This window comes from Haliotis asinina, chromosome 11, assembly GCF_037392515.1.
Source record: "Haliotis asinina isolate JCU_RB_2024 chromosome 11, JCU_Hal_asi_v2, whole genome shotgun sequence".
Classification (NCBI taxonomy): domain Eukaryota; kingdom Metazoa; phylum Mollusca; class Gastropoda; order Lepetellida; family Haliotidae; genus Haliotis; species Haliotis asinina.
In genome coordinates, this window is record NC_090290.1 from 3,616,528 (window position 1) to 3,642,995 (window position 26,468).

Below are 26,468 nucleotides of genomic sequence, written 5' to 3' on the forward strand. Positions count from 1 at the left end.
TTAATGTTCTGTGCACGGACACAGCAACCTCAATATTGGCAAATGTTTTGATAGATAAAAGATTTAGAGATTGCTGTCTCCGTGCACATTCCACCAGAAATGCACCACTACGAAGACGGGTGACATTGCGAACCTCTCCACATATACCTGAAACAGCCTTAGAAATGGCAAAGGGGTTTAGTTTAATAGGAAGATTGTCTGTTGCCTTAATCACTAAGAAACTTGCCCAGTAATCAGCATTGGAAGAAACACTTCTTGTTGATTCATCAATATTTTCAATTCGTCGCTTTTTTTCATTTCGCCAAGAACCAGATGATTGGGGATCCATGATTGAAGGAAAAAATTCAGCATCCCTACTCCCCATCCACCATGGAGTGTCAACAAGGACGATGTCAAATAGCATCGGATCTCCAAGATGCCGACACCAGGGATACAGGGATGCTATACTCCGGCAACTATGACACAAATAGCAACATTTGTATACCAAATAAATTGCCAGGGTGGTTCTGCCCGTGACAAATGATTGGACACATATTGAACTTGGAGGTCAACATTGCCAGATTGGCCCATGAGCCACCGCCTTCTGGCATAGGACTCTAGGCATTAAATATGTTAATATTTTGGAAATGAAAACTCGAAATGGCCAAGACCCAATAAGTAGTTGAGTGTGCAAAAAAACTTTTACTATGCACAGGGCATGGCGTGACCAGCCAATTGATAGAACCGGGCCAGTTCTACCACCCGTCTAGGCGAAGTCAGGGCCAAAGTGGTGTGTTAGGCAACAGGAACACGGCTTAAAGCTCCTATTGCCCTCAACCACCAGGATCCCTTTCTCCGCCGACACAAGGCCGCAACCCACGGCAAACGGGTTGGTGGACCAAATATCCCCCACTACGGGGGTGTCGGCGAGCTCTTAGCGTTACCCAGCACCCACCACGAGGAGGTGGCTCGCCACGGGTGCCCAGAATCCTAAGATATGTTTAGAGACTTACAATGTAGTAAATAGGATTGCCATGCATATTAGTTCCCAATATATCGCAATACGGGTACCTGAATCCCAATATATCACAATACGCATCTCAATACGGCTACCTGCATCCCAATACATCGCAATGCGTATCGCAATACGGGTACCTGAATCCCAATATATCGCAATACGTATCGCAATACGGGTACCTGAATCCCAATATATCGCAATACGTATCGCAATACGGGTACTTGAATCCCAAAATATCGCAATACGTATCGCAATACGGGTACCTGAATCCCAATATATCGCAATACGTATCGCAATACGGGTACTTGAATCACAATATATCGCAATGCGTATCGCAATACGGGTACCTAAATCCCAATATATCGCAATACGTATCGCAATGCGGGTACTTCAATCCCAATATATCGCAATACGTATCGCAATAAGGGTACCTGAATCCCAATATATCGCAATACGTATCGCAGTACGGATACCTGAATCGCAGTATATTGCAATACAACTTACTTGCTCATACGCAGCCCTGGTTATCTTTTTTATTAACGAGACGCATACTTTTCAACAGTCAAACCCTTCAACGTCTACGACGATTGCGAGACCTCCCTCACGTGGGACTCAACATGCAGCGACCCCGAAACGAGAAGAACATGCTTCAAGGCGTGCTATGATGCTGGTCTCATCACAGACTACCCTACTGCTGAAACCCCCGGTAAGGGCAAGGGGCGATAACTCTCAAAAACAGTAACTCGTGTAGTTACGCGTCAAGGATGTACCTTGAACTTAGGTTGTTTTACTCTTGAATGAATTAATCCCCCTCCTCTTGTCCTAAAATCTCCATCCCAAGTGACTATCGATCCTATCTCCATCTACACTTTTCCTCTTTGCATAGAAGTCCAGCCCCTAAATTCACTCTAGCTGTACAACATCGAGCACTATTTATAAACAGAGTATAAAGGTTAAGAGTTCATATCAATTAAAATTGCTTGTTGGGATCGGAATGTCGTCCCTACATACAAAAGATACGTGTTTTAATGATCATAGGATCGTTGTAAAATGGACCAAAATTTTATGCCTGTTTAGGCAGTGTGCCGGATTAGACAGGTGGCAGTTTTCGCTGTACTCCGGTTAAAACCAAGACGCTTATAACATTCTGACCGACACATGGATCTGGTTTCTTTCTCCAAGTCATTTGTTATATATTTAATTGGAAACGCACGTAAAGAACGACAAACGGATATAACAGTTATACTGTAGAAACATTTTGAGATTTTTTATAAAAAAGAAAACACTTCATTGTGACCTCACGTGACATTATTCATGGAATTCAGTTGAAGGATACAGAGTAACCTGTACGGGTCCATGAGAATAACTTCCAAATCTATCGTATTTTCCCATTCCCAGCCCCAGACGTGTCATGCGGTGACCCCACTTTGCCGGAGGGGACGACCAACCTCAATGTCAACCCCGACGGTTACACAGTTGGAGACAGCATCTCTGTCAAATGCAACTCCGGTGACAACACCGTGCAATTCGTGTGCTTGTCAAATGGACAATGGTCAACCCAGGATAATTTTTGTGCAGGTATGTATGGCATTTGCCCAGAAAGGTTTACTCCGTGAGTGAGTGAGTTGAATTTTACGTCGCTTTTAGCAATATTACGGCGGGGGACACTAAAAGTGGGTTCAAACATGGAGGGAGCCTCTCATATCCCAAATATTGCAGGCGCATTGTTGAACACAGAGTGAGTGTGTTAAAATTTAAATCACAGCGAGAGACTTCCGGCATCTCGTGACTAATCGAGAAGCACTTCGTATTCAGCGTACATCTTTACCTCCTGGGCCCGTATTCTCGAAACGTTCGTAGCCCTAAGAATTCTTCACTTTGATCTTAGCCAATGTGTTAATAATGGGTTCAAGAGGTTCGTAGGGCTACGAACGTTTCGAGAATAGCTAGCCTGAACAAGAACCTTGAAGATTCGGTCTTCAGCAACCCACGCTTTGTAGAAGGCGACTACTGGGTCCGATAGTCCGGTAGACTTGGTTGATTCACTGGATTCCAAATTCTGACCACGTGATTGTCTGGTCCAGACTCCATTATCCCAGGACAACTTGCATATAGAGGGAAAATTTAGGAGTGCAGCTAAATAAGTCATGTATTTTGCCGGAGTCGTGGCTTTTCTGGTTGTGACATCCCGGTAATATCGGCACTAATTGTTCATTGGCGTAGACCAACCAATTCTGAACAAAATACTTTCTGTTTCTAAAAGGCTGCCCAGGTGGTTTCACAGAGCGGAGCGGCAACTGCTACAAGTTCCTATCGGGAACCTTCAAAGGCGCCGCTGCACGGGCAGCATGCGCTAAAGACGTAAACGCCAACAGCGTCCTTGTGTATCCCGAGAGCAAGAAGGAACTTAACATCATCGTCGACTTGAGAGACAATGTTCTAGGGTAAGTCATTCAGTGTGCCGACAACGTTATCTATGCATTAACCTGTGCTGTGTCGCCTCCATCCTTTCTCGCACACCTGTCTGTGCCGTTCTTTACCAATCTAAAACCTCCCCACAACGTTGTGATGACGTTACCAATCTAAAACCTTCCCACAACGTTGTATGGTGCCGTTACCAGTCTACAACCTCCCCACAACGTTGTATGGTGACGTTACCAGTCTACAACCTTCCCACAACGTTGTATGATGACGTTACCAGTCTACAACCTTCCCACAACGTTGTGTCATGACGTTACCAATCTACAGCTTTCCTACAAGGTTATGTGATAGCTTGGATCCGAGAAAGCAGCTTTACTAGAAACCGTTCAAATTCAACGTAATTGTGCTTGTCGTTCGAAGCGACGTAATGGGTCGATTGCTTGTTTAGGAATGAAGGAGAAGGGATGTACGCCTCTTTTAGCAATAGTCCAGCAATGTCACGGCTATGAAGACAAGAAATACGGTTATTGTTGATACATATTAACAGCGAAATGTTGAATTGAAAGCAATGCAACTACTAGTATGTTGCCTCGTATATTACCAATCCGAATTGTCTCCTGTTGTATGTGTACTCTTTCGCTTCAATGTTTTACAGTTAATTTAAAGTTCAGTACAAACCGTATAGCTCTTGCCTTCACAGACTTACGACTGCTAAAGTTTGGTTTGGGATGACGCCAAAGGGGAAAGGATGGATGAGCGATTTCGACGGTAAACCTGTAGTGGGCGCTTATCTGTGGAAAAACAAGAACGGTGAGAAACAATATCAGTCACTATATCTCTCAAAAGAAGACCAGCAAGATCCTAATGGTTATACTTATACATTGGTGAACAAGGTGATGACGCGTGTACGTATCGTGTTGTCCCGTGAAGATCAGGGCTAGAATTTGATCTTCAGTGACCCATCCTTGTCGTGAGAGGCGACTAACGGAATCTGGCGGTCAGGCTCGCTGACTTGGTTGACGCATGTCATCGGATCCTAGTTGCGTGGGCCGACTCTCAAGCTGTTGATCCTGAATTGTCTGGTCCAGACTTCATTATTCATATAAAATTATAAACCATACTAAATTTAGGTGGAATGTTGTCGAGTGCGGCATTTCTATTAGTGGTGCTCTAACTGAATTACACAGTGACTAAACGACCAATTGAACACATTTTTTATAATCAAAGCCAAACGAGTTTGGAACTGCTGTGTCAGTGTTTAAAAAACGGAATATTTTTAGGTGTCAGGGCCAGAAAATGCGTCTAAATCTTTGAAACTCCGTTTACTGAAAAGACATGACTGCAAATGTCTTAAAAGTCCAGAAAGTTTACGTTCATGATAATTATATTATTCAGCACCTTGATTAAAAAAGTACATGGAATGTGACATTTGCAAATGCAATTTGCACAGTTTCTAAATAAAACAAAAAAAACCCAGGTGACCACATTTGTACTTATCTGCAATAACAACCTGAAGAGGATAATGTAACAGATGACCAGTATTTCCTGTGATGATAGCTCGTTGGTAATAAACCAGTCATTAATCGTCAGCTTTCAACCACTAATGTTTATGTATATGTTAGTGTAAACGCTGGTCCCCTGTGCATGCTACCTTTGCTCTTTGTTATACTCAGTGCGTATAATCGCGCAAAAAAACTGACAGTTACGATTGTAACGAAATGAAAGGGGACACCAGTTGCAGATCGTCAAAACCGTAGTTCGTCATACGCATTAACAAACGTACTTGGAAGGAAAGTCAGGTGTAGGTGTCAGGTGTTGTAGGTGTCAGGTGTTGTGGGTATCAACTTTCTTGGTGCCAGGTGCTGTAGGTTTTAGGTGTTCCAAGTGTCTGGTATTGTAGGTGTCAGGTGTTGTGGGTGTCAGGTGTTATGAGTGTCAGGTGTTCTAGGTGTCGGGTGCTGTTGGTGTCAACTGTTCTAGGTGTAAGGTGTTGTGGGTGTCAACTGTTCTAGGTGTCAAGTGTTGTAGGTGTCAGATTTTTACATGTATGTGGTGCGGAGCTAGAAACCTTGAAGCATAACACGGGATTTGAACCAGAGGACATCGGTTTGTGCCCCGACCAACTGAGCTACCTCAGATGACAGACCTATCCACTCAGTGCTCTCGAAAGTTAAAAAAATCGTATTAACCGAGTTACTGGTATTTCTCTTTCCATATGACTTCAGCTAACGGTATCGCTGGAAACGCCAAGAAAAACATGGCGTGGTTGTTGCCAGGTAACCACAAGTTCGCCAACAAGCTGGCCAAGACGAGCCTAAACAAACACGCCGCGTATGCCTTGTGCAAGGTACCACTAGCAGGTGAGATGCATCGGATTGCAACTGTTGAGTCTCCGATGGCAATTATAGTATGTTTGCAGTGAAATTCACCCTGAAATTCACTTGAAATATAAAAAGGTAAATCGAATAAAGTGAAATTAAGATTGCGAATCCTCATAATTCTACCTTCTCATAACAAGACGTCACGTCCCTGTACTAATCCGAATGTGATGTCTTTATTCAGGAGGCTCAGGATCGTGTAATGACAAGAAGGGCGACTGTGCGACAATTCTCAGTGGCAATCCCGATCTGGGTTACAGTGCAAGCTTTGCCAAGGCATTCTGCGAAAAAACATCCGGGAATTGTGCACCAGGTAGGTGTTGCCATGGTGATTGCGATATGTGTGACAGCCAGTGAGTTTAGTTTTATGCCGCACTCAGCAATATTACAGCTATGCGGCGGAGGTCTGTAAATCATCGAGTCTGGACCTGACAATCCAGCGATCGACAGTTAAGCGTCGATCTACGCAGTTGGGATACGATGACGTGTCTCAACCGATTATAAATAAATATAATAAAATAAATCTTAGTCGTCACCAACGACAAGCTTAGGTTACTGAAAGTCAGATCTAACAGGGATCATCACGGGACGACGAGGATGGGTTACTGAAGATCAATTCTAACCCTGATCTTCACAGGTGGTATGTGTGTAAAGGATATAACAGACGCTACGAGGCAATATTCCCACCTGTCATGCTAATGACGGCGGTCTGTGTGTAATGGAGTATAGACAAGACATTGCAGTGACTGCCATCATGAATATCGATCTCCGAACTAAGATACGATGACATGCAGACAGATGTCAACGAGTCTGACCATCCGATCCCGTTAGTAGCCTCTGAGAACAAGCATGGTTCGCTGAAGATCACATCTAAACTCTAACCCTCGATCTAGGAAAATACACTGAGTTCAGTTTTGATCTTATTAACGATCTTCAGTATGTCTAATCAACATTTCCTCAACCCTCAAGGAACGTGCGCCGTCCCCGCTCCCCCAGTTGGTGTCGTTGCCGACGCCACCAGCGTGCAGACTGGCAAGGTCGTCAATTTCGAATGCGATTCCGGATATGTCTACCAGAGTGGAAATAGAATCCGCGCCTGCCAACAAGACAGTTCTCTCACTGGAACTGACATTATATGCGAAGGTGAGACTTTCCCAGAGACATTCGTCACCACTCGGCTCGGCTCTTTCCGTAACCTGACTCGGTCCCGATCTATGGCTGTTTGGGGCGATGGTTATGACAAACCGATCAGAATGAGGGTGTGACCTGAATTATTTGTGTCGATAGATAGTGTGTATGATAGGTGGAATCCTTTGAGTTGATGAATCTTTCAGTTATACCAGTTTTAGATGAGAAGGAACCCAGTAACGATTGATGTCCTGGTTTGGTCTGGTTCAGTTCATTTCAGGATGGTAACTTTTAGAAGTTACCAGCCCTGATGTCAGGCTGAGAATTTAGGCTTGTTTCATACTCTGGGATCACCTTATCTGTAGGTGAACTTGCTGAATACAATTGGAGGTGAACTTTAGGTGAATGCTATTGGAAAGTGAACTGCAGGTGAATACTATTAGAGACTGTGCCATTTTACACTTGTAAGAGAGGAACACAGAGTAATAAACGGCACCCCCAGTCGTCGGACTTCCAGTTTCTTGGAAGCCGCGGTGGCTGAGTGGGTTAAATCCCTGGCTTCGTATGCTGGAGATTAGGTGTCTTTCGAAATTATAACAAATGTGACACGTATATTTTGGCTAGATGGCGCCACAGCTCCAAGACAGATGAACTACTACGAGCTAACTGACAGCCGTCTGGCTACGGGAGAAAATCAAATATTGGCTGGACCTTCGCCATACTTGAGTGTAGCCGTGGATTCGTCAGTGAAAGCATGCCGAGCTTATTGCAGAAACGACGGTGACTTAAACATCCAGTTCTGGAGCTCAACGTGAGTATACTGTGTGGGTACTTGGAAAGCTATTTTTAGCCGATAGCCATGCTGGGATGTTCCTTTTATTCAACACAATATCACTAAAGTGAGTTAATATTTAACGCCACATTGGCAATATTCCAGCCATATCGTGACGGACACTAAAGGTTGATGTACTTAATGTGGCGAAGATTGGGACTAGCAGTTACCTCACGGATCGTTCAAATGGGTCGAAATGACCTTCGAAAGATAGGCATACGTTTCAGATAACGACTGACAAAGAGTCCGAGAGTAATCCCTATTGGTTTATGTTGTCGTGATAGCGCAAGTGAAGGTGAATTTACCCTGAGGGCGTCGGAAGCGGTTGAGTGCATGGCGGGACGGGCAGTGACGTGGACGTTCGACAACCCCCTGAGTGTCAAGGCCGGAGACTTCGTCGGCATTCAGGACAAAACTGGCAGCCTTGTGTCAATGCACCCGTGCAGAGGAACGACAAAGCTGTTGACTGTCAACAATGTCATGAGAAGTGTGTCGAAATCGGACGACCCTGTCATTGGCGACACCGTGACTTTCGGCGATGCGACATGTCTCACGCTTCGTGTTGACTGCTTCTATGTTCCTGATGCCCATGTGGGGTGAGTTAGTGAGGGAATGACGTGGATCATGTTTCACGGGACTGGGTTTTAGTTTAATGCCGTCGAACAGTATATCTTTTCAGTCTCGTTGCGTTTGCTTGGTCTGAGAAAGAGTAAGTGAGTGAGTGATTGTACGCCGCTTACTCTGATGATGAAGTCAAATGTGCGGCGGACAACAAAAACGGGTTTCACTCCCATATTGGGAATCGAACCCGAGCCTTCTGCGACGGTAGCGGACACTTTAACTACTCGTATTCCTGTTACGGATCCTTGAAGTTGGGTGTCCTTTGGACCCCTAACTTTGTAGAGCAAGGTAATTCCCCGGTGTTGCCTAGGCCCCATCACATCTGCGGAATGTGTGGATTTCACCCAGCAGTATCCGTGTGCTGTGTTAGTGTTTAGTGCATTGCGCCTAACAGGCAGCATGGGTGCATTATCCCCAGGAAGTTGAAAAAGTATCGGAAAGTGCGATAGTGTCTAATGACTGGGGATAGTAATGTACCCAGCACCTTCAGCAGGCAGTGTGCCTGGATACGACTGTCAAAGAGTCAGGTTGTGTAATGCGATATGTAGACACGTGAACAAATTAAACTAGTTAATCCTCTTCCGGTACCAATTCAACTAAGAGAAGGAATGAAATCGTTTTTTCTTGTTTTGTTCCTATATTTGGATATGTTTTCTCTCAGATTTTCCGACACGTGAAATTAGTTAATATCCCCTTCCAGTACCAGTTCCACCAAAAGAGTGAATCCAATGGGCTTTACTTGTTTTATTTGTTATTTGGAATATATCTTTTCAGATTTAATTATTTAACTTGGTCTCTTTTCAGGGGCGACGTGCCGGTGACGTTCCGTAACTAGGATGTGCTTCCTAGCTTCAATTTCCGTGTTTGTAACATGCGTGTATATTCGGTATACGTCACGATCAACCATCAGGGTTGACAACTATCGCGTCCACGTCATATGTAGAGCATCATGCATGGTCATTTAATAAACAATCAGCAATCTATGTGTTGTCACTCATTCTACCTGTGAAGGTACGGGTTATGATACGTCTTCGATAACTCATACTTGTAACTAACGTCAACGGTATCGGGTGGTCAGGCTCGCTTACACGTGTCATCGGTTCCCAGTTACGTGGATCGATGCTCATGATGTTGATCTCTGGATTGTCTGGCCCAGGCTCGATTATTTACAGACCGCCGCCGTTTACCTAAAATAGTGCGGCGTAAAAATAAACTCAATCACAGTTTTGTTTACAAGATGAACTTCAAACACTTGGTGCCTTTATTCAACATTCAACCATATTACAGCTATATATCCCTTCGTACATAATCGAGTTAGATAGTTAGTTGTGAAAACTGCGCCCTTGTTGCAAATTATACCACGACCTGTCAGCGTTTGATTGATTGACTGATTGATTGACTGTTGTTTAACGTAGAGACTAATTAGCACTACACCCATAAACAGTGGGAATGTCCCAATTGATATTTCAACCAGTTAGTTGAATCTAAGGAAAACTGTTATTGTGTATAAATATTTTTGAGTAACTGTTATGTTTCGTAGAAAAAGTTCTTTCAAATTATCTGTCAAATCTCTGTCGACAAGCTACTAAATTATTTTGTTTTGCGCAGAAGTTGAATGTTAAACTCATCAGTCCAAAGTGAACTATATCTATTTAATTTAACGGTGAAACCTATCTTGTATACATGTAGTGGTGAAATTTGGAGACATGTTAGTTTAAACTACATTGTAATTGAAAATGTATATACATATATGTTTTTGTGAACAGTTCTGCCTGTAAAGAAAAGTAACCATTGTCTATGTTTTATGGTGAATTAGGTAGAGTCACACTATAAGTTGATGTTACAACTCGGATGTTTAATGTTTGGTATAAATTATTTACGAACAATTTAAACAATCTCCATGCCACCATTTACTTGTTGAAAAAGGACTAGGACCAGCAGATGAAAGAAAAATTAATGTAAAATATGTTGTATGAATCATGTGGGGGATGAGTTTCATTATATTCTTAAGTGCACATATTTCAGAAAAGAAAAAAAAAGAAAAAAGACCACATTTGTAGAAATTTAAATACTCTTTATGTAAATAGATATGTTATTAAATTTTGTATGTGAAAGCTTCCGACTGACTACTATTCTGCCCCAATACGTGTAGTGTCATTTATTGTCACTTGTGCCTCACATGCCGATGATATCGGCCAGAGTGTTATAAAGTTCCGTTCCGTTCTGTTTTTTATTTTGTGGACCATTCCTAGTTAAGAGGTAACAGTCATGGGATCAATTGTGCACTCAACACTGACTATTGGGATGTCTGACAAACGGGCAGAACAGAACAGACCAGGAAAATGGAAGGATACCCGGTAAAACCGCCTGGTATGTGTCATGTTGTTGACAAACCTAGAAGCCGGGGTTGACACACGATTCGAAAGTTGTATTGAAATTTTGTTCAAGGGACGCACATCAAGTTCCGGTGAGGCGACTGGGCAACTGTTTCCCACGGGAACAATGGAACAAGTAGTGGTACGAGGGGCGACTCACTGATTCCTATACTAACTGTATCTGAACTCTTGGACCACTAATATGTCACCGAAGGAGTTGAATATCCTGGCACAACAGCCAGATTTAACCAACACGTACTCACTCACTCAGTCACACACGCACGGGCATTGTACACCTTTATTATGATATTCATAATTTTCAACTTTCGACTACCGACCAGTTGTTTTGCGAGACAAAAATCGTCATACCAGCATGGTGGTAGCAATGCTCATTACGATGGAGACCCGTGAGGGTCCGGGGTGGAATAGGCCTCTAGCAACCCACTTGCCATAAAAGGCGACTAACGGGAACGGGTGCCCAGACTTGCTGGCTTGTTTGACACATGTCATCGGTCCCCAGTTGCGCAGATCGATGCTCGTGCTGTTGACCACTGAATTGTCTGGTCCAGATTAGATTATTTACAGACGCCACCATGTGGTTAGAACATTGCTGAGTGCGGCGCAAAACTAAACTTACTCACCCACTCATTAAGATCGAGACGTTGAGTGATTTGAGAGTTTGCTCGGGAAACTCTCCGGTACCGAGCTTAGTTTATGTATTTCTTTAATAAAACTTACCCATTCTAGCGCTGTTTGAACAGACAATTTGTAACTGAGTAAGTTTGTTTCAAATAAATTAATTTGCAGTCACACTACGCTTTCCATGCTTAATATGTTTGTTTCTTATATTTACATATGTGTTACGTCCCATTCAAATATAACTGGTCTAAGATACCCCGTTGTACACCTGATACTAACATGTAACATTCGGTTCTTTCTAAATTTAATTGCAATTTATACATTTAATCACTAAGTCCTGGTGCAGTAAATATATAATAGATATTATATAATAGACTATATTATTGCTAATTCAACATAATTTAATCTTCAAGTCAAGCGCAATAAATTCCGCTGAGAGGTAACGTAGTTCCCCGGTTTAATAGAATTCCAGTTTAAAATATAATATATGTACTACCAATCCCGAGAAACACGTTTACAAAGAAAAACACAAACAGACTCAATCAGTGATCGATGTCCGCTGTTATTAAAACATGACATGCATCAACCAAGTTAACCTGACACATGATCTCATTAACCGCCTTTTAACACCAAGCACTGGTGCTAAAGATCATCTCTAATCCCGTCCGACTAACACGTATCATTCCAGAACAAGCTGAATACTGACACGTGTACCTCAGGGATGATTTTATGGCGCTTGGAAATCAGAAACTCGTCAAATAAGAAGGATAACTCTGTTCCTGTTTGATTCCAGTCATGGTACTTAAAACAGCCGAAGGGATCATAAACTCATTGTTGGTGTGGTTGTTTTCTTATTTCATGTAGTTTAAAGAAATAAGCCTCTTTGATGCAACTAAGAACAAGCGGAAAATTGTTCGTTTTGTGTTTTTAACACATATTCTAACGTAATTAGTACCGGCAGTTCATCTTTAAAAAAAATGTTTCCAAACATAAATTTCTGGATAGAGTTAGAGAATCACACATGGGATCTGTTTAACTGAATATGAGCATCATATTCTGTTTGTAACGGCTGCTCGGTGACTTTAAAATATTTCTCAAACTAAATATTCGTGAAGCCCGTTTTCGGTGTCAATGCAATTACTGGAAATATAATTAAGCAAATGACAGATATGTGAAACTCCCGGCCTGATACAATAACAACCGGCGCTGAGCCTCCGGGTCCGCGGTTATTTCGAATTCTGCCACATAGCAGTTGGAAGTATACGCCTAAAGACTGGAAATGATTTCATACACATCACCATCTATTGAACAACCATTAACTGATTGGACCCGTGAAGGTTCGGTTTAGAATTGATCTTTACCAGCCCATGCTTATAGTGAGAGGCCAGTGACGGGATCGGGTAGTCAGGCTCGCTGACTTGGATGACACATGACATCGTATTCCATTTGCGTAGATCGATGCTCATGCTGTTGATCACTGGATTGTAGACTCGAGTACTTATGTACCACTGCCATATAGCTGGAATAATTTTGACTGCAGCATAAAACTAACTCATTCATCTACTGGTTGTCTTTTTTAAGTTCAGTCAAACATGGGCATGTACGTATACCTCTTTTGTCCAACAGAGTCTCATTCAAAATGTAAAATGCACAGTTACAATAATACATCTTACAATTACCCGTCGAGTCGTTTGATATGCACCAGCTGCTGCCACCGACAATACCGTCAGGCGACGGCAGGTCAATGGCGCCAGATGACGCCACCGCGTATAGATCTGCGGCAGGCAACTGAAACCGCCGGCTCAAACAGTGATGGTCAATAGGATATCCATGTCGCATATCTGCACATTTCAACACTAGTTGTGGATGCTTAGACGTGTCGAAGCAACGTCATGGGAGAGTACACAGAGTACGTGTCTTAATCGCATACAATGCAAGGGATCGACAAGGGATCGTCACACGGGTGTTCGGATACGGCACATTGTTCTAAAGATCTTGACGAAGGGAATCGACACATGTTGACGAGTGACTTGTGCGTTTTGTGTAAAGTCATTTGTATTCTATTGGGGCGTGGATCTAACCGCCTCACTGCAACGTGGCATACTTTGTCATAGTCGAAACTAAACTTGACCTTGACCTTGATCAAAACTGAACATTGACGACTGGCTTCAAGGAGGTTGTATCGATACAGAAACGATAGTGGATAATGCTAGGAGGATACACTTCACTCTTCAACAATCGATTTCTTAAAATGAAAGTACACAAAATATTTAAAAACTTTATTCTAAGACTGACTTTCACATCGAAGAGTACGCTAGTAGTCTATGGTTTCATCCTGGGATTTATTACCATGGTGATTGTGCAGCCCCATCTAGCGACAAAAAGAAACACTGGTTCTTGGGAAGGGAGGGAACTGCAGGAGGAGACAATAGAGCGACTGCTGAGAGAGGAGAAGAGAAGAGATGGCGGTGAGTACTTTCATACATACACCTGGCAGGACTCTAAGTGGGTGAGGTGTTTTAAAACAGATAGTTCATAACGCTTTCAGCAATATTCCAGCAATGGCACGTATCACGGCGGGGGACACCAACAAAGGGCCTGTCGTCTGTTAGTACAAAGTGTTATCTCCTCATACCAACATCTATACCTGCTGTAAGATCGTTCATATTTTATCAAGCTCCCCAAAAATTGAAAGAGCAACATTCAACAGGTAAAACAAACACATATTAATAATAAAAGTAACCCAATGTTTACTAATACTGTGACTTCCTGGATGAAGGTTTCACTCAGCTGGAAATGTGATCAAATGATTTGTGTTTGATGCAGATATTGTCGTTTTGCATTTTGATGAAGATGAAGACAGGTCATGCTGAACCACAGACCCGTGTCAGTTATAGTAGGCCACGTGGCCTATTTCAGCGTAGCATGAATAATTTTCATGAATTACACTTTCTTAAGAGCCAAGTCAAATATTGCACATTTGTGACGAATCATCTTATCTGCAATCACATACTGTCTGTTTTATTTTCCGCTGCTTATTTATCGATTGGCAACAAATTTATCAACATATGTACAGTGCCGTGGACACCTTGTATATGGCGGCCTATTGTGCATTGTGGAACCATATTCAAGTTGATAAATGTGACGTCATAAGTTAAACAGTGATTGGAAATCGAACTGAAATTATGTGCGTAGAGCTGAAATGATTTCAAATGTGCCTGTCAAAGATCCGTAAAATGGAAAATTCATGAAAATTATTTATGCTACTCTGAAATAACATGCAAGTCAATGGAAACGACGTGGCCCACTACAACTGGCACGGATCTGCAGGTCTGTATATGGTACGGGTCTGCAGGCCTGTATACGAGTGTGCAAGGGTGAGAGTAATTTATCACGTCTGTGAATATATTTCTACAAGAGGACAATGAGATAACAAAACGTTCTTTTTCTTTCATATTGGAATCATAATTGATGGATACCCGTGAAGATCCGGGTTAGAATTGATCTTCAGTAACTCCTGCTTGTCGTAAGAGGCGACCAACGGGATCGGATGGTAAGGCTCGCTGACTGGGTTGACACATCATTGCATCTCACGTACGTAGATTGATGCTCATGCTGTTGATCCCTGGATTGTCTGGTCCAGATCCTATTATTTCCAGACCCAGACCATAAAGCTGGAAAATTGTTGAGCGTAAAACTAAACTCACTCACTCATAATTGACCCTCAACAGTTGACGGAAAACCAAAAAAACACACAGACAGGTTTGCACCAATCTTAGGATTAACATCCTTGACTGAATCATGGACATGTAGACAATATGCACAAGAAAACACCCAAGAACAATCGAAAGAGATCTCATAGCATTCAATGTAAAACCTCAGCTGCACTTTGGAGAGGTGGGTGACACCTAAACATTAAGATTAACCATTTCTGAATCTCATAAACGAACTTAAGACGTCCAAATGTTCAATCCGTGATTAACATCAGTGGAGCTCATCATGTTTGTGAGAGATTCTTGTAATATGCATTAATAACCCAAAACTGGAGCGTTAGAGGACCGTGTACAGAAAAATACAGCATTGCTTTGATGTATGAAGCTGTGGAAATACATTTCCTGAGGTGACCTCTTTCAAGAAAATAGTTTATGGTCTCTGCTTCAAATAGTCCATACAAATGGTTCAATAACTAATGTATACTGAACAGCTAAAGAAACGCAAGTTCAGAAAAAAACGAAATATCACAAAACTAAGCGCTCATGTGACAAAAAGTCATAGTTGTGTTTCATGTGTTGTTCAGTATATATCTAATTCGTTGGCAACATATCTCATTTATATCCCTCTTATGTAAGAGTTACATAATTACTATGGTAAGATTAATATGTCATGTGAAAGTTTCAATGTCCCTGACCTTGATATATAACCTTGACCTCCCAGGTGATGACAGACTAGCCCGAGCAGTGCTGAACAGGACCCGGATCTTGTGCTGGGTGATGATTCGAGACAGCAACAATATCAAGGCCAGAGCTTTGCGTGCTACGTGGGGAAAACGTTGTGATAAGCTCCTGTTCTTTGGAGTCGATGACGAGTTCTCCGCCATAGATCTTAGAACACAGGAAGGAAAGCGATACCTAGCTGCCAAAACCTTCACCTCCCTCAAATACATCCACAAATATCATATAAACGACGCTGAATGGTTTCTCAAAGCAGATGATGACACCTATATTGTCATGGAAAATTTAAAATATTTTTTAAGCGACGAGAATCCTGAATCACCAGTATATTTCGGCGAGTTTTTCAACCCGTTTGACACTAAATACCTTCGCTACAACAGCGGAGGGGCCGGCTACGTCCTCAGCAAAGAGGCTCTACGACGGTTCGGGGAACTCTCGCTTCTGAGAAGCGTTTGCTCGGACCCGATGGGACCAGAGGATAAGGAGATAGGCTACTGTTTACGTCACCTGGGTGTGGCGATCGGAGAGACTAGAGATCGTATGGGGAAAAGCAGGTTCCATTACGATCGAGCCGACCTGCATGCTGTTGGAGACGCGAAACAGTGGTACCGCGATTTCATGGGAGATCGGTACAGACAGGTACGTCCTTCAAAGCATCATACTGTGCACAGACATCGCTACATCGCGATACACGACCGAGCCCCTTTAAACATGGACTGATGTTAAAACATGCTTTGAGAAAATGTCTCAGAAATTTTTTTATAACATATATTTCTGTGCTAATGAATGAGTGAGTGAGTTTTGATTTACGCCGCCTTGAGCAATATTACAGCAATATCAAGACATGGGACACCAGAAATGGGCTTAACACCTGGTACTAGTATCCATGTGGGAAATCGAACCCGGGTATTTAGTGTGAAAAGCGAACGCTTTAACCACCTTCTGTGTTAGCATATTTGTGCATGAGCGCGCCTGCGTGCGTTTTCCCTGAAGACAACCAGTTTTCTAGAAGACAAAATGATCCACGTAACTGTGGTTCATAATATGATCCATCATTCATGTCATGCTGTTATTCATAATGTCACTAATAATGCGCTCGCTGCGCCGTTTATATGCGTAATGTGATGCGTAAGTAATAACGGCATGTGCCCTTCATGAAACAATGCGTCCCAGAGGTGGTGCGCGATTCATTCCAACAGTCATTAATGACATGTTATGTCTTAAATAATATCTTACTTCGCACAGATTATGGTTATTGGAAACGTCAAGTGCCATTAATAATATGATGCGCCATATGCAATGTAATGCGTCACACAAGTGAAACATTATTTTAAATGTGATGAGCGATGCATGAAAAGAAGCACAATATTTGAGAAGTCTAAGAATCAGTTTCCAAGTAAAACCGAAACTATACGAATTCACAAATAATGACAGAAAGTTTGCCAAACTGTCAATTCAAATCCCCCTAGTTTAGGCTTAACAACACAACAAACGATTTACCACCCGATTAATAAGTTTCGTGTTTTTCAGGGTACCGACACCATGAGCGTCTACCCCATCTCCTTCCACTACCTACAGCATTACGACATCTACATGCTGGACTTCCTCTTCTACAGACTCAGACCTCACGGCATCGTGAAGCCCTTCCAGGAAGTAAACGTTTGATTCATTCGGCTCATCTCCAGCCTATACAGTTCGTACAAGCCGAGGGGAGCCGAATGCAGTGATCACCAAAATCAGTCTGGTTTCCGGAACCAGGCGGCATCAAAACATGAATTTAATTCAAATCAAAATAAGAAAAATACGGTACCTCCCAAGATAAGATCTGTGAGCTCCGTCACAGAGGAGATTTTGATGAGAAAACATGACTTTCGTCGCGTCCGATTCCTGTCCCTTATCTGTGCCAAAGTTCCGTTGTTGAAATGACAACTTTGTAATGTTTCTTTTTGACGGGAAGATCAAAGTAAAGGAATAAATGAAACTGCTAAACTTAAATTTCGAAAAACATCAACGAACATAAATGAATAAGTCATGTAAGAGGCAAGTACTAGGGTCGATCAAACTCTTTGGCCTGTCGTAGCCACTCGACCCATTCCGTGACCTGCAAAATGATTGTCGCTTTTCGGCTTGTCCCGGAAATTTCTGGGCAGGAATGAAATGAGGGTTGCCTGCCCTTGCTGTCAAGTTCCCAAAACTATTCCTCTCGTGACCAACTCGTGGTATTCTGGGACAAGCCGAGCGTCTTCTTGAAGGCGATTGGTCAATAAAGGAAATATTTTAGGGTGTTGACAGAAAGGGCACGTAACCCTGCACTGACAGTTATGGCGTCTTGTTGAACGATAAAGAATGTAAACAATTTAGTAGATGTTTGTGTTTGTGTTTATTGTCAGGACAATGTGTCTGTGAATGGGAGCAGGTAGTACCATGGACCAGTGAGTGAGTGAGTGAACGAGTTGGTTAAACAGTAATCCGGTTATCGAGGTGTCAGCTTACTAACGGATTAATGTCCCGAGTCAATCAGGCCACTTCTATGGTACCCACATGTGGTACCAAACAGAATCTGTGCGAACCGACATTCGAACCATTCGAAGGTATGCAAAGGGACGCAATCTGCATTGCAAATTGGCGCACCTTAAGGATGAAGTGTACGTGTGTGAGTAAAACTGTTTTAACCCTGCTGGTTATATCGCCACGCCTGGATCTGATCTGGCTGCTTCGGCCGCTTTGTTGCTTAAACTCAGGAATATTCCAGCCATATGGCGACTACCTGGATATAATCGAGTCTGGGCGCGACATTCCTTTGTTAAACATCATGTGCACCAGTCCAAGCTATTGGGATACGGTGACCTATATCAACCAATGCAGCGAGGGGGTTAGTCACCTTTTACGACAAGCATGCGTTGCTGAAGACCAGTTCTAAGCCGGATCTTCACGAGTTGGACTTGATCTGCAAGAAACGTTGGAGGGGCAGGTCCACTACATGCTGAGCTCAAACGAGCTCAGTCGAAATTGGTCGCTGACGAGCATAGAATTCTGGCAAACTACGCTTCGAATAATCTGTCTGAGGACGAAAAACAAAATACAATGCAAAACCATGTGGTTATACGTTCAAAAGATAGATAGAAGGGTCCGTGTAGACACGCCCCTATGATAGCAGTGGCTTGTCATGGCCTATCGACACACATGATAGCGCGGCAACGATCCTTTACAAAATGCTACGCGTATCAGTCTACCTTACTGATTACGCCACGGTTCTTTGATCCTCTTGTAATAGCTTCCTGAAGGGTCACTGGAATCATTTGGTGGGTGAATAAAACGAAATAATAATGATGAGAATATTTATAACGCTAACCATTATTAACCTAAAATGAGACTACATGTAGGCCATGTGCTTCGTTGTGAGTTGGTCCAGTCATATATTAATGCAATACGGTTATTGGAGGGTGTACGGCAGTGACAGTGGTGTGACTATGAGTGCTGGTTCATCACAGCTGTCAACGCGGGTACCAGATGGCCTGAGTAGCCTGTTGTGCTCATATGCAGAGAGTCAGGTCCAGTGCGTAATACCTTATTTCCTGTAATAAACGCCCTGGTACTTTCTTTTTCAGCGGAATTCCAGACCCTTCGTTTATTAGAGGTCCGGCGCTTATTGGAATCCAGCGCTTAAAGTTTCAAAGAAAAGAAACATAAATTTAGATTCTCCATTGGATTGTATTTGAAAAGTCCATTGTAAACATTAAACGCGCTTTTATAGACCTGGCGCTTTATAGAAACTCGGCGTTCATTGGAGGCCCAGCGCTTATTTCTTGAACAGTTGCTTTATATCCAGCTCTTATTGGAGATCGGTTCATATTAGAAACCGGTGCCAATTAGAGGAAATACGTTAATTGTATAAAAGATGGAAGAGTAATCGTATCTCTTCGTGGAATGTTGTATTGTTCGTCACGACAGGCACAATACATGTATTCACCTGAACACACGCGCACACGCGCACACGCGCACACGCGCACACGCGCACACGCGCACACACAGAGAGAGAGAGGGGGAAATTTAGGTGGCCGGAACTACGCGCGCGCGATGCTGATGTATTGGCGATAACTGTACCGCGGCTATAACTGTTCCGCAGCTAGAACAGGCCAATACTTGCAGAGGATTGGCAGAACACAGAGCTAAAACAACCTTTTTGACGCTCTAGGACTTGATGATTTGTAACTGGTCTGTCAGCATACACGGACAGTGTAGTCACGGACTTAATTGCAATGTTAGTTCGGGTTCCTTTCATTGCATATTTTCATAAGTATCCCGTGCAGGTTATATCAAGAATTATTCATTCTTTTTAAATTACACATGGCTTAAAATGCGCATATCAGTTTATATCTTATTTCAGAAAATACGATCCATGGCACATGTGTATAAAATGGATAATCAGACGTCGAAATAAACTTCATTCTTTGTATATGAAGGGTCGTATTTGAAACCAGATGAATTAACTCCCTAAAGACCAATAGATTGTGAGCTAGAAAATTATGCGACCTGGACCAAACACTCCCTCATGTGGAGCAATGATTCTAAATTATTTTATCAAACTTCAACTAATACACTATAGCTGGAGTCTGCTTTCGTTTGAAGCGCACTTAAAAGAATCAAGCCGTCCGTGCAAGTGGTAACGATTCAAGTATCTTGTGCCATTCCATCCATTTAATGAATGAATACGTTTTATCTTTGCGAAATGTCAGCTATATTCCAGCTATATGGATGGCGACTGTAAATAATCGAGTCTAGACCAGACAACCCAGTGATCAACAGCATGAACATCGATCTAAGCAATTGGAATACAATGACGTGTCAAACATGACAGCGAGCCTGAACGCTTCTTACAAGCATGCGTTACTGAAGATCAACTCAGACCCGGACCTTCACGGTTTCATTGAATGAATAAATGACTCGCTGAGTTCTGGTAAACACCGCTGGTGACGTTAACGAACTACCAACTCACTCACGGAGAAGCGCTCTGTGTGGCCTTGCCCAGTGTGTATACTCGCATATGGCATTTCCGGTGTAGAATACTCCTGGTTCTGAGAAGATCAGGGCGGTATTTCATCCTTTGGTATTTTGAAATCAACAACCACAAATACATATCAGAACATCTCTTATACACGTCGGCATGGTTATTCAAATAAGATCGCAGCTGCTTTTAACTGGCCTCGCATTTAAAGAAAATCAGCAAAATCAAATCAATTTTCTAATGGAGAAAGAGGGGATTCATGCGACATGGCATTCCAGGGTTATGTTTTGGACCGACAGCAAGCATACATTTAGGTATTGAAACATACGTGATCTCGCCGTTGTCCTTGTTTTTATATTTGGGTTGTAGTTTTGTTGTATTTTTGATCATTGGTGTCGATGCTCATAGTGTTGATCCAGGCTCGATTGTTTACAGATTGCCATCATATGGCTGGAATAGTGCGAGGTTAAACAACAAACAAACAAAATGTTTAATGTTGATCTGTCAGTAATATTCCGCTATGACATCCGCTTGTAAATCATCAAGGGTGGACCAAACAGGTGGTCCTATTTGATTTTGGGGGCGTTGAGGTAGCCAAGCGGCTACAGCGATCGCTCGCCACGCCGAAGGCCCGGTTTCGATTCGAATATTGAAGAATACCACCATGCATGTATATCACTCAGCAGTGGTTTGCAAGTGCGCGTGATCTTTCTTTCGGCCCTTCTCAAACACAACCACAAGTTGTGCTTTGTTAGCCAAGGGAAATCCACTAGATTAGAAATTACTTCTTTAATATTGACATTCCAATGAGTGATTTTATACCGAATGCCACCACTTATATTCAGGCATCCATCTAAATTATCCTCACAACACTATTTTCTTTCAGGTGGCGATGTAGCCGAGTGATTAAAGCGTTTGCTCGTCGCGCCGAAGAATCGAGTTCGATTCCCTCAGAAGGGTACAATGTGAGAAGCCCATTACTGGTGTCTCCTGAGGTAATAATGCTGGTATAGTGCTAATAGCGGCGTAAAACTAAACTCACACACTCACTATTTTACGTAAACACAGAAGCTGTTTCCGTGGATATCTGTACTGGTTAGTCTCTGGCCGTGAGGTGATTTATTCAATGTATATACTGCAAAGGTTACGAAGATTCCGGCGGGACCAATTTAACCCTCTGACCTACTTCAAATCCGAATAACAATTTTAATTGCCCTATCACTGACATTTATCCCAATACATCAACATACTTTAAACCTGTAAGCAAATAGGTCTTTACAGTTACGTAAACGATATTAACACAATCGAGACCCGAGAGATAACACGACAATGTATTTACACACTGAGCAACAAACACGACCAATGTGAGGATATGTTTCCCATACGACCCTACGATGGAGTGTAGCGGTTCCCTCTTTGACCTTTCAATCTAAAAATGTCAAGCGCGGGAAAGATCACGCGGTGAATATGGCGGATGCTGTTGGCGCTTTTGGCCTCCAACGAAAACCACCTGCGGCCAACTTCTGGCGAGTTTTGTATAGCACCAGTGATAAACATTTCCTCTCCAATACAATACTGCATTTCTGAGTTGAAGGAGTCTAGCTTGCCCCTTCCTTGGCTCCGGTCGTTCTAAATACGCCATTGTTGACGTTTGGTCACGTGATAAGGGATAGATACAGAGTCGTCTGCTCGTGGTTTTATCAAATATGTTCCTGATATCGCGGAGGTACTACAGCCTTCCTGACTCGGGTTACATTTGGATGTAGACACTTTGTGTGGAAGGATGCGGGATACTTGAATATAGTGGCTTCGGATACCATGTTGTGTCGTCTGCTCGTGATTCTAGCTGCATGGGCAGGCTTTAAGTTCATAACAGGTGCATATTCATCTAAAGGTGAGAGAGTTAGCCATTTTTTTCCTTGTTTAATTCCGATCGAAATCTGTTTGGCTACATACCAGGGATGGGTTCCTTTGCTGTAGTACAGAGAGCCCTTACTTCAATGATTTGAAATAAGTTATTTCTTGGGTTATATCACATTTGATGATTTTGTCACACTTTTGAACTATTTATCGTTATTACTGTGTTCTAATGGGATAAAGTCGCACCATTCCAGAAATTTAATATACTGTATACACAATCGTTTACCTTACATACTGCATGTTGGTCGTAAGCACACAAGCTTGTATCAGTCAGTTCCACTATTTGACAATGGAATGTTTACACACACAACACAGTACGTTCACAGGCATGCTTGAACTGTCTAACATCAAACATCCTTTCCCAGAGGCTGTTTGGTTTGATCATAGGAAAAACCAGCAATCAAGTTTCCAACGCTGATATGGAATAGTTTCAATACTCAAATATGTGTTTGGTCTGTAAGGGCCCGATGCAGTACTATATTATTGGTGATGGCAGTGATGGTTGTGTTCACGTGATGTCCTGATGCCAATTGGTTGTTTCTGATAAGTCGATCAGTGTTGTTTTTGAAAATGCTTATGACTATCGGTTCTAAAAGTGATATTTAGGAAATTATTGATATTTCTTTCCCATAATGAAGGATTTATTAGTCAAAAGTTGAAGATAAGCCAGGGACGCGTATTCACTACGAGGAGAGTGAGTGAGTGAGTTTAGTTTACACCACTTTCAGCAATATTCAAGCAATATCACGACAGAGAACACCAGAAATGGGCTTCACACACTGTACCTATGTGAAATTAGGCGTGCTGGGCGAACACTTTAACCAATAGGCTACCCTACCGTCCCATTACTCGAAGTAGAGGAATACCGAAGGTTAAAATAATACCTTTCATCATCATCATCATCATCATCATCATCATCATCATCATCATAAAAGACAACACTATCATGAAATTTCCGATGATAATTTCTGTTATCATAATTGTTTAAGTCGCCATCACTATAACAATGGCTGTGACATGTGAATTTTCACAAGAGATAAATTTTCATGGACAGCACAAATTCTCCAAGCCATTCGGTTCTTCATGTAAACAGAATCACCGGGCCATCTCACAAACGTGAGTCACATCGCCAGCTATCTTGCCACATCAACATGTCTGCAAATATTTCCACCATAAATAACTATCTCAGCCACTGGGGCAAAAACGTTTTATCGTGTTGTTCCACCGGTGTATTTCCACATCACTGACGTTTGCCGAGACACGGCGAGAGTTGGGCTCATACACGAGAGGCCGCGAGAGTTTAGGAAGCTCAAACACGGCAGGATCAAGACAGATACCTTTAATGGGCTATGTCTGATTGCGACGATATCGGCTAGTCTTCTGAATTAAGCTCGTCGTAAGAGGCGACTAATGAGATCGGGTGATCTGGCTCGCTGACTTAGTTGATACGGCATCGTATCCCAGTTGCGTAGGACATGCTGTTGATCACTGGATCGTCTGGTCCAGACGTGAATATTTACAGACAACCACCATATTGGTGGAATTTTACTGAATGCGATGTAAAACTAAACTCACTCACTCACTCACTCACTCACTCCAGACGATACAGGTGGGCATCCTGTAGCTGGACTGCTACTGAATGAGTTGTTGAATAACGTGCCAGTCTCTAACAACACACCCTTAAACAAAAGGAAATGCACAAGCCATTTTAGAAGAATTTATTGTGTTAGTTTAAGAGTAATTATTTCATTGGTCTCCAAACAAGGAGTTCGCCAAAACAACATCAGCCTACATTGTTATGTTATGTTTAAGACGACGCCCCCTCATTCCTCCTCTTCCCCCCTCCCCCACCCCCCATTCCCAAGATGGCGTCCGTGGGTACTTCGTATGTCATACAACGAAGTCACGCATTCACGAGGTAAAGCTTTGACCTCGGTACCTTTTCTCAGATGTGGTTGATGAGAAGACAAACTAACGCGATGATATCTTCTTCTTGCAAAGACAAATGTTTGTCTGTGAGATGGACGATGGTCTGGACGCTGAGGTCCTTTGGTGCAGATGATGCCTGATGCCAATTGGCATCACCATTCATGACTTTGATCTGTCACGACGTATACAGATGTTTCTTAGCTAGGGATTCACTGGACATTCTTAACATGTAAGGTGTAAGTACATTTTAAAATGTTTTTGCCATTGAGCTGATTTTTAGCTTTTACAGTCAACCGAGACCCTTGCACAATTTCTAAACAGTATAAGTAACAAAGCGGCGATTTTTGTTACTGTTTACTTATCTATAGTTGCCTTTTCAAAGGATAGAATTACAGAGTATTTTCAGCCATGGGCTTAGCATTCACTGCAGCCTCGATGTAAGACTGGTACCAACCATGCATGTCTGTAGTGTCACAATTATACCAATATTGTCATAGTGTGGGGCTTGTTTGCTTATTCGACCCCGGCCCGTCAGGTTTTATAGTGCATCTAAATCATCTTCGTGAACACATTCCCCGGAAACTCACGATACGAATGTGTGCAGGTTAGTGCACTGAAGCCAGAACCCAGAGTGTGTGAATATATCCCGTGTGGCCGCTAGATATCAGGTCTACAGGTGCTGATAGCTGGCGGAGTGATGATATGTTACGTCGAGCTGAGATGCAGGGAGCCCACGGAGTCCGCTACTGGCTTCCCTGTTATCCGTAGTGTTAAGATGTCCGCGGGTAGCTCTCTCCGTTACCTGTACAGTGTCAGTATGTCCGCGGGTAGCTCTCTCCGTTACCTGTACAGTGTCAGTATGTCCGCGGGTAGCTCTCTCCGTTACCTGTACAGTGTCAGTATGTCCGCGGGTAGCTCTGTCCGTTACCTGTAGTGTCAGAATGTCCGCGGGTAGCTCTCTCCGTTACCTGTAAAGTGTCAGGATGTCCGTGAGTTACTCTCTCCGTTACCTGTACAGTGTTAAGATGTCCGCGAGTTGCTCTCTCCGTTACCTGTACAGTGTCAGGATATCCGTGAGTTACTCTCTCCGTTACCTGTACAGTGTTAAGATGTCCGCGAGTTGCTCTTTCTGTTACCTGTAAAGTGTCAGGATGTCCGTTAGTTACTCTCTCCGTTACCTGTACAGTGTCAGTATGTCCGTTAGTTACTCTCTCCGTTACCTGTGCAGTGTCAGAATGTTCGTTAGTTACTCTCTCCTTTCTCGTTACGTGCACAATGCCAGGATGTCCGTGAGTTACTCTTACCGTTACCTGTACAGTGTCAGATTGTCCTGAGTTACTCTCTCCGTTACCTTTACAATTTTAGGATATCTGTGAGTTGCCCTCGCCGTTACTTGTACAGTGTCAGGATGTCTGAGGGTAGCTCTCTCTGTGACTATACAATGTCAGGATGTCAAAGGTAGCTCTCTGTATGTGTTTTGCCTCTAAACTACTCAGCATCGAGAAATTTATTCACATTTGATACATTTAACTTGCAGACAAATATCTAAATTTATCAACATCGATTTCAACAGAAAGACAAAGCAGATCAGATTCAGCACACTTCATTTTCTTACTTTTTAAGGAATTCGTTATGTGCTTGGCGGGACTTATTGTTTTCAACAAGCGTGTCTCACAACCCATCCTAAAACATGTTTGCCTGATACGGGCTGGTGAAAACCACCCACGATTTAGGGTGTTTGTGAGAACAGCTGACGATGACAATCAGCCATT

The 26,468-nt window shown here is 42.7% G+C and overlaps 3 protein-coding genes across 3 annotated transcripts in view; all 3 read left to right on the forward strand.

Moving 5' to 3' along the window:
• LOC137256517 (uncharacterized) overlaps window positions 1–9,358 on the forward strand; it is a 46,495-nt gene extending 37,137 nt beyond the window's left edge. The window contains exons 19-28 of the mRNA XM_067794358.1: window positions 1,560–1,703; window positions 2,396–2,575; window positions 3,261–3,441; window positions 4,119–4,228; window positions 5,644–5,778; window positions 5,981–6,109; window positions 6,766–6,939; window positions 7,549–7,735; window positions 8,041–8,352; window positions 9,182–9,358. Coding sequence (XP_067650459.1) covers window positions 1,560–1,703; window positions 2,396–2,575; window positions 3,261–3,441; window positions 4,119–4,228; window positions 5,644–5,778; window positions 5,981–6,109; window positions 6,766–6,939; window positions 7,549–7,735; window positions 8,041–8,352; window positions 9,182–9,212 — 1,583 coding nt within the window. The 3' untranslated portion in view covers window positions 9,213–9,358. The remainder of the gene's footprint in view (window positions 1–1,559; window positions 1,704–2,395; window positions 2,576–3,260; window positions 3,442–4,118; window positions 4,229–5,643; window positions 5,779–5,980; window positions 6,110–6,765; window positions 6,940–7,548; window positions 7,736–8,040; window positions 8,353–9,181) is intronic.
• Window positions 9,359–13,642: 4,284 nt separating this feature from the next.
• Window positions 13,643–18,202, forward strand: LOC137256188 (glycoprotein-N-acetylgalactosamine 3-beta-galactosyltransferase 1-like). The gene is made up of 3 exons (XM_067793905.1): window positions 13,643–13,859; window positions 15,826–16,481; window positions 17,373–18,202. Exons 1-3 carry the CDS (start codon window positions 13,643–13,645, stop codon window positions 17,505–17,507), a joined length of 1,008 nt encoding a protein of 335 aa, XP_067650006.1. The 3' UTR covers window positions 17,508–18,202.
• Window positions 18,203–22,295: 4,093 nt separating this feature from the next.
• The window catches only part of LOC137256519 (uncharacterized), a 53,164-nt gene continuing 48,991 nt past the window's right edge, over window positions 22,296–26,468 (forward strand). The window contains exon 1 of the mRNA XM_067794360.1: window positions 22,296–22,741. Coding sequence (XP_067650461.1) covers window positions 22,666–22,741 — 76 coding nt within the window. The 5' untranslated portion in view covers window positions 22,296–22,665. The remainder of the gene's footprint in view (window positions 22,742–26,468) is intronic.

Excerpts from the sequence above, each read along its gene's own strand:
- LOC137256188 (XM_067793905.1), top strand. The coding sequence starts at position 13,643 with ATGAAAGTACACAAAATATTTAAAAACTTTATTCTAAGACTGACTTTC. Across the intron at positions 13,860-15,825 it reads GGAGAAGAGAAGAGATGGCG|GTGATGACAGACTAGCCCGA; the intron begins GTGAGTACTTTC and ends TTGACCTCCCAG. Across the intron at positions 16,482-17,372 it reads TGGGAGATCGGTACAGACAG|GGTACCGACACCATGAGCGT; the intron begins GTACGTCCTTCA and ends CGTGTTTTTCAG.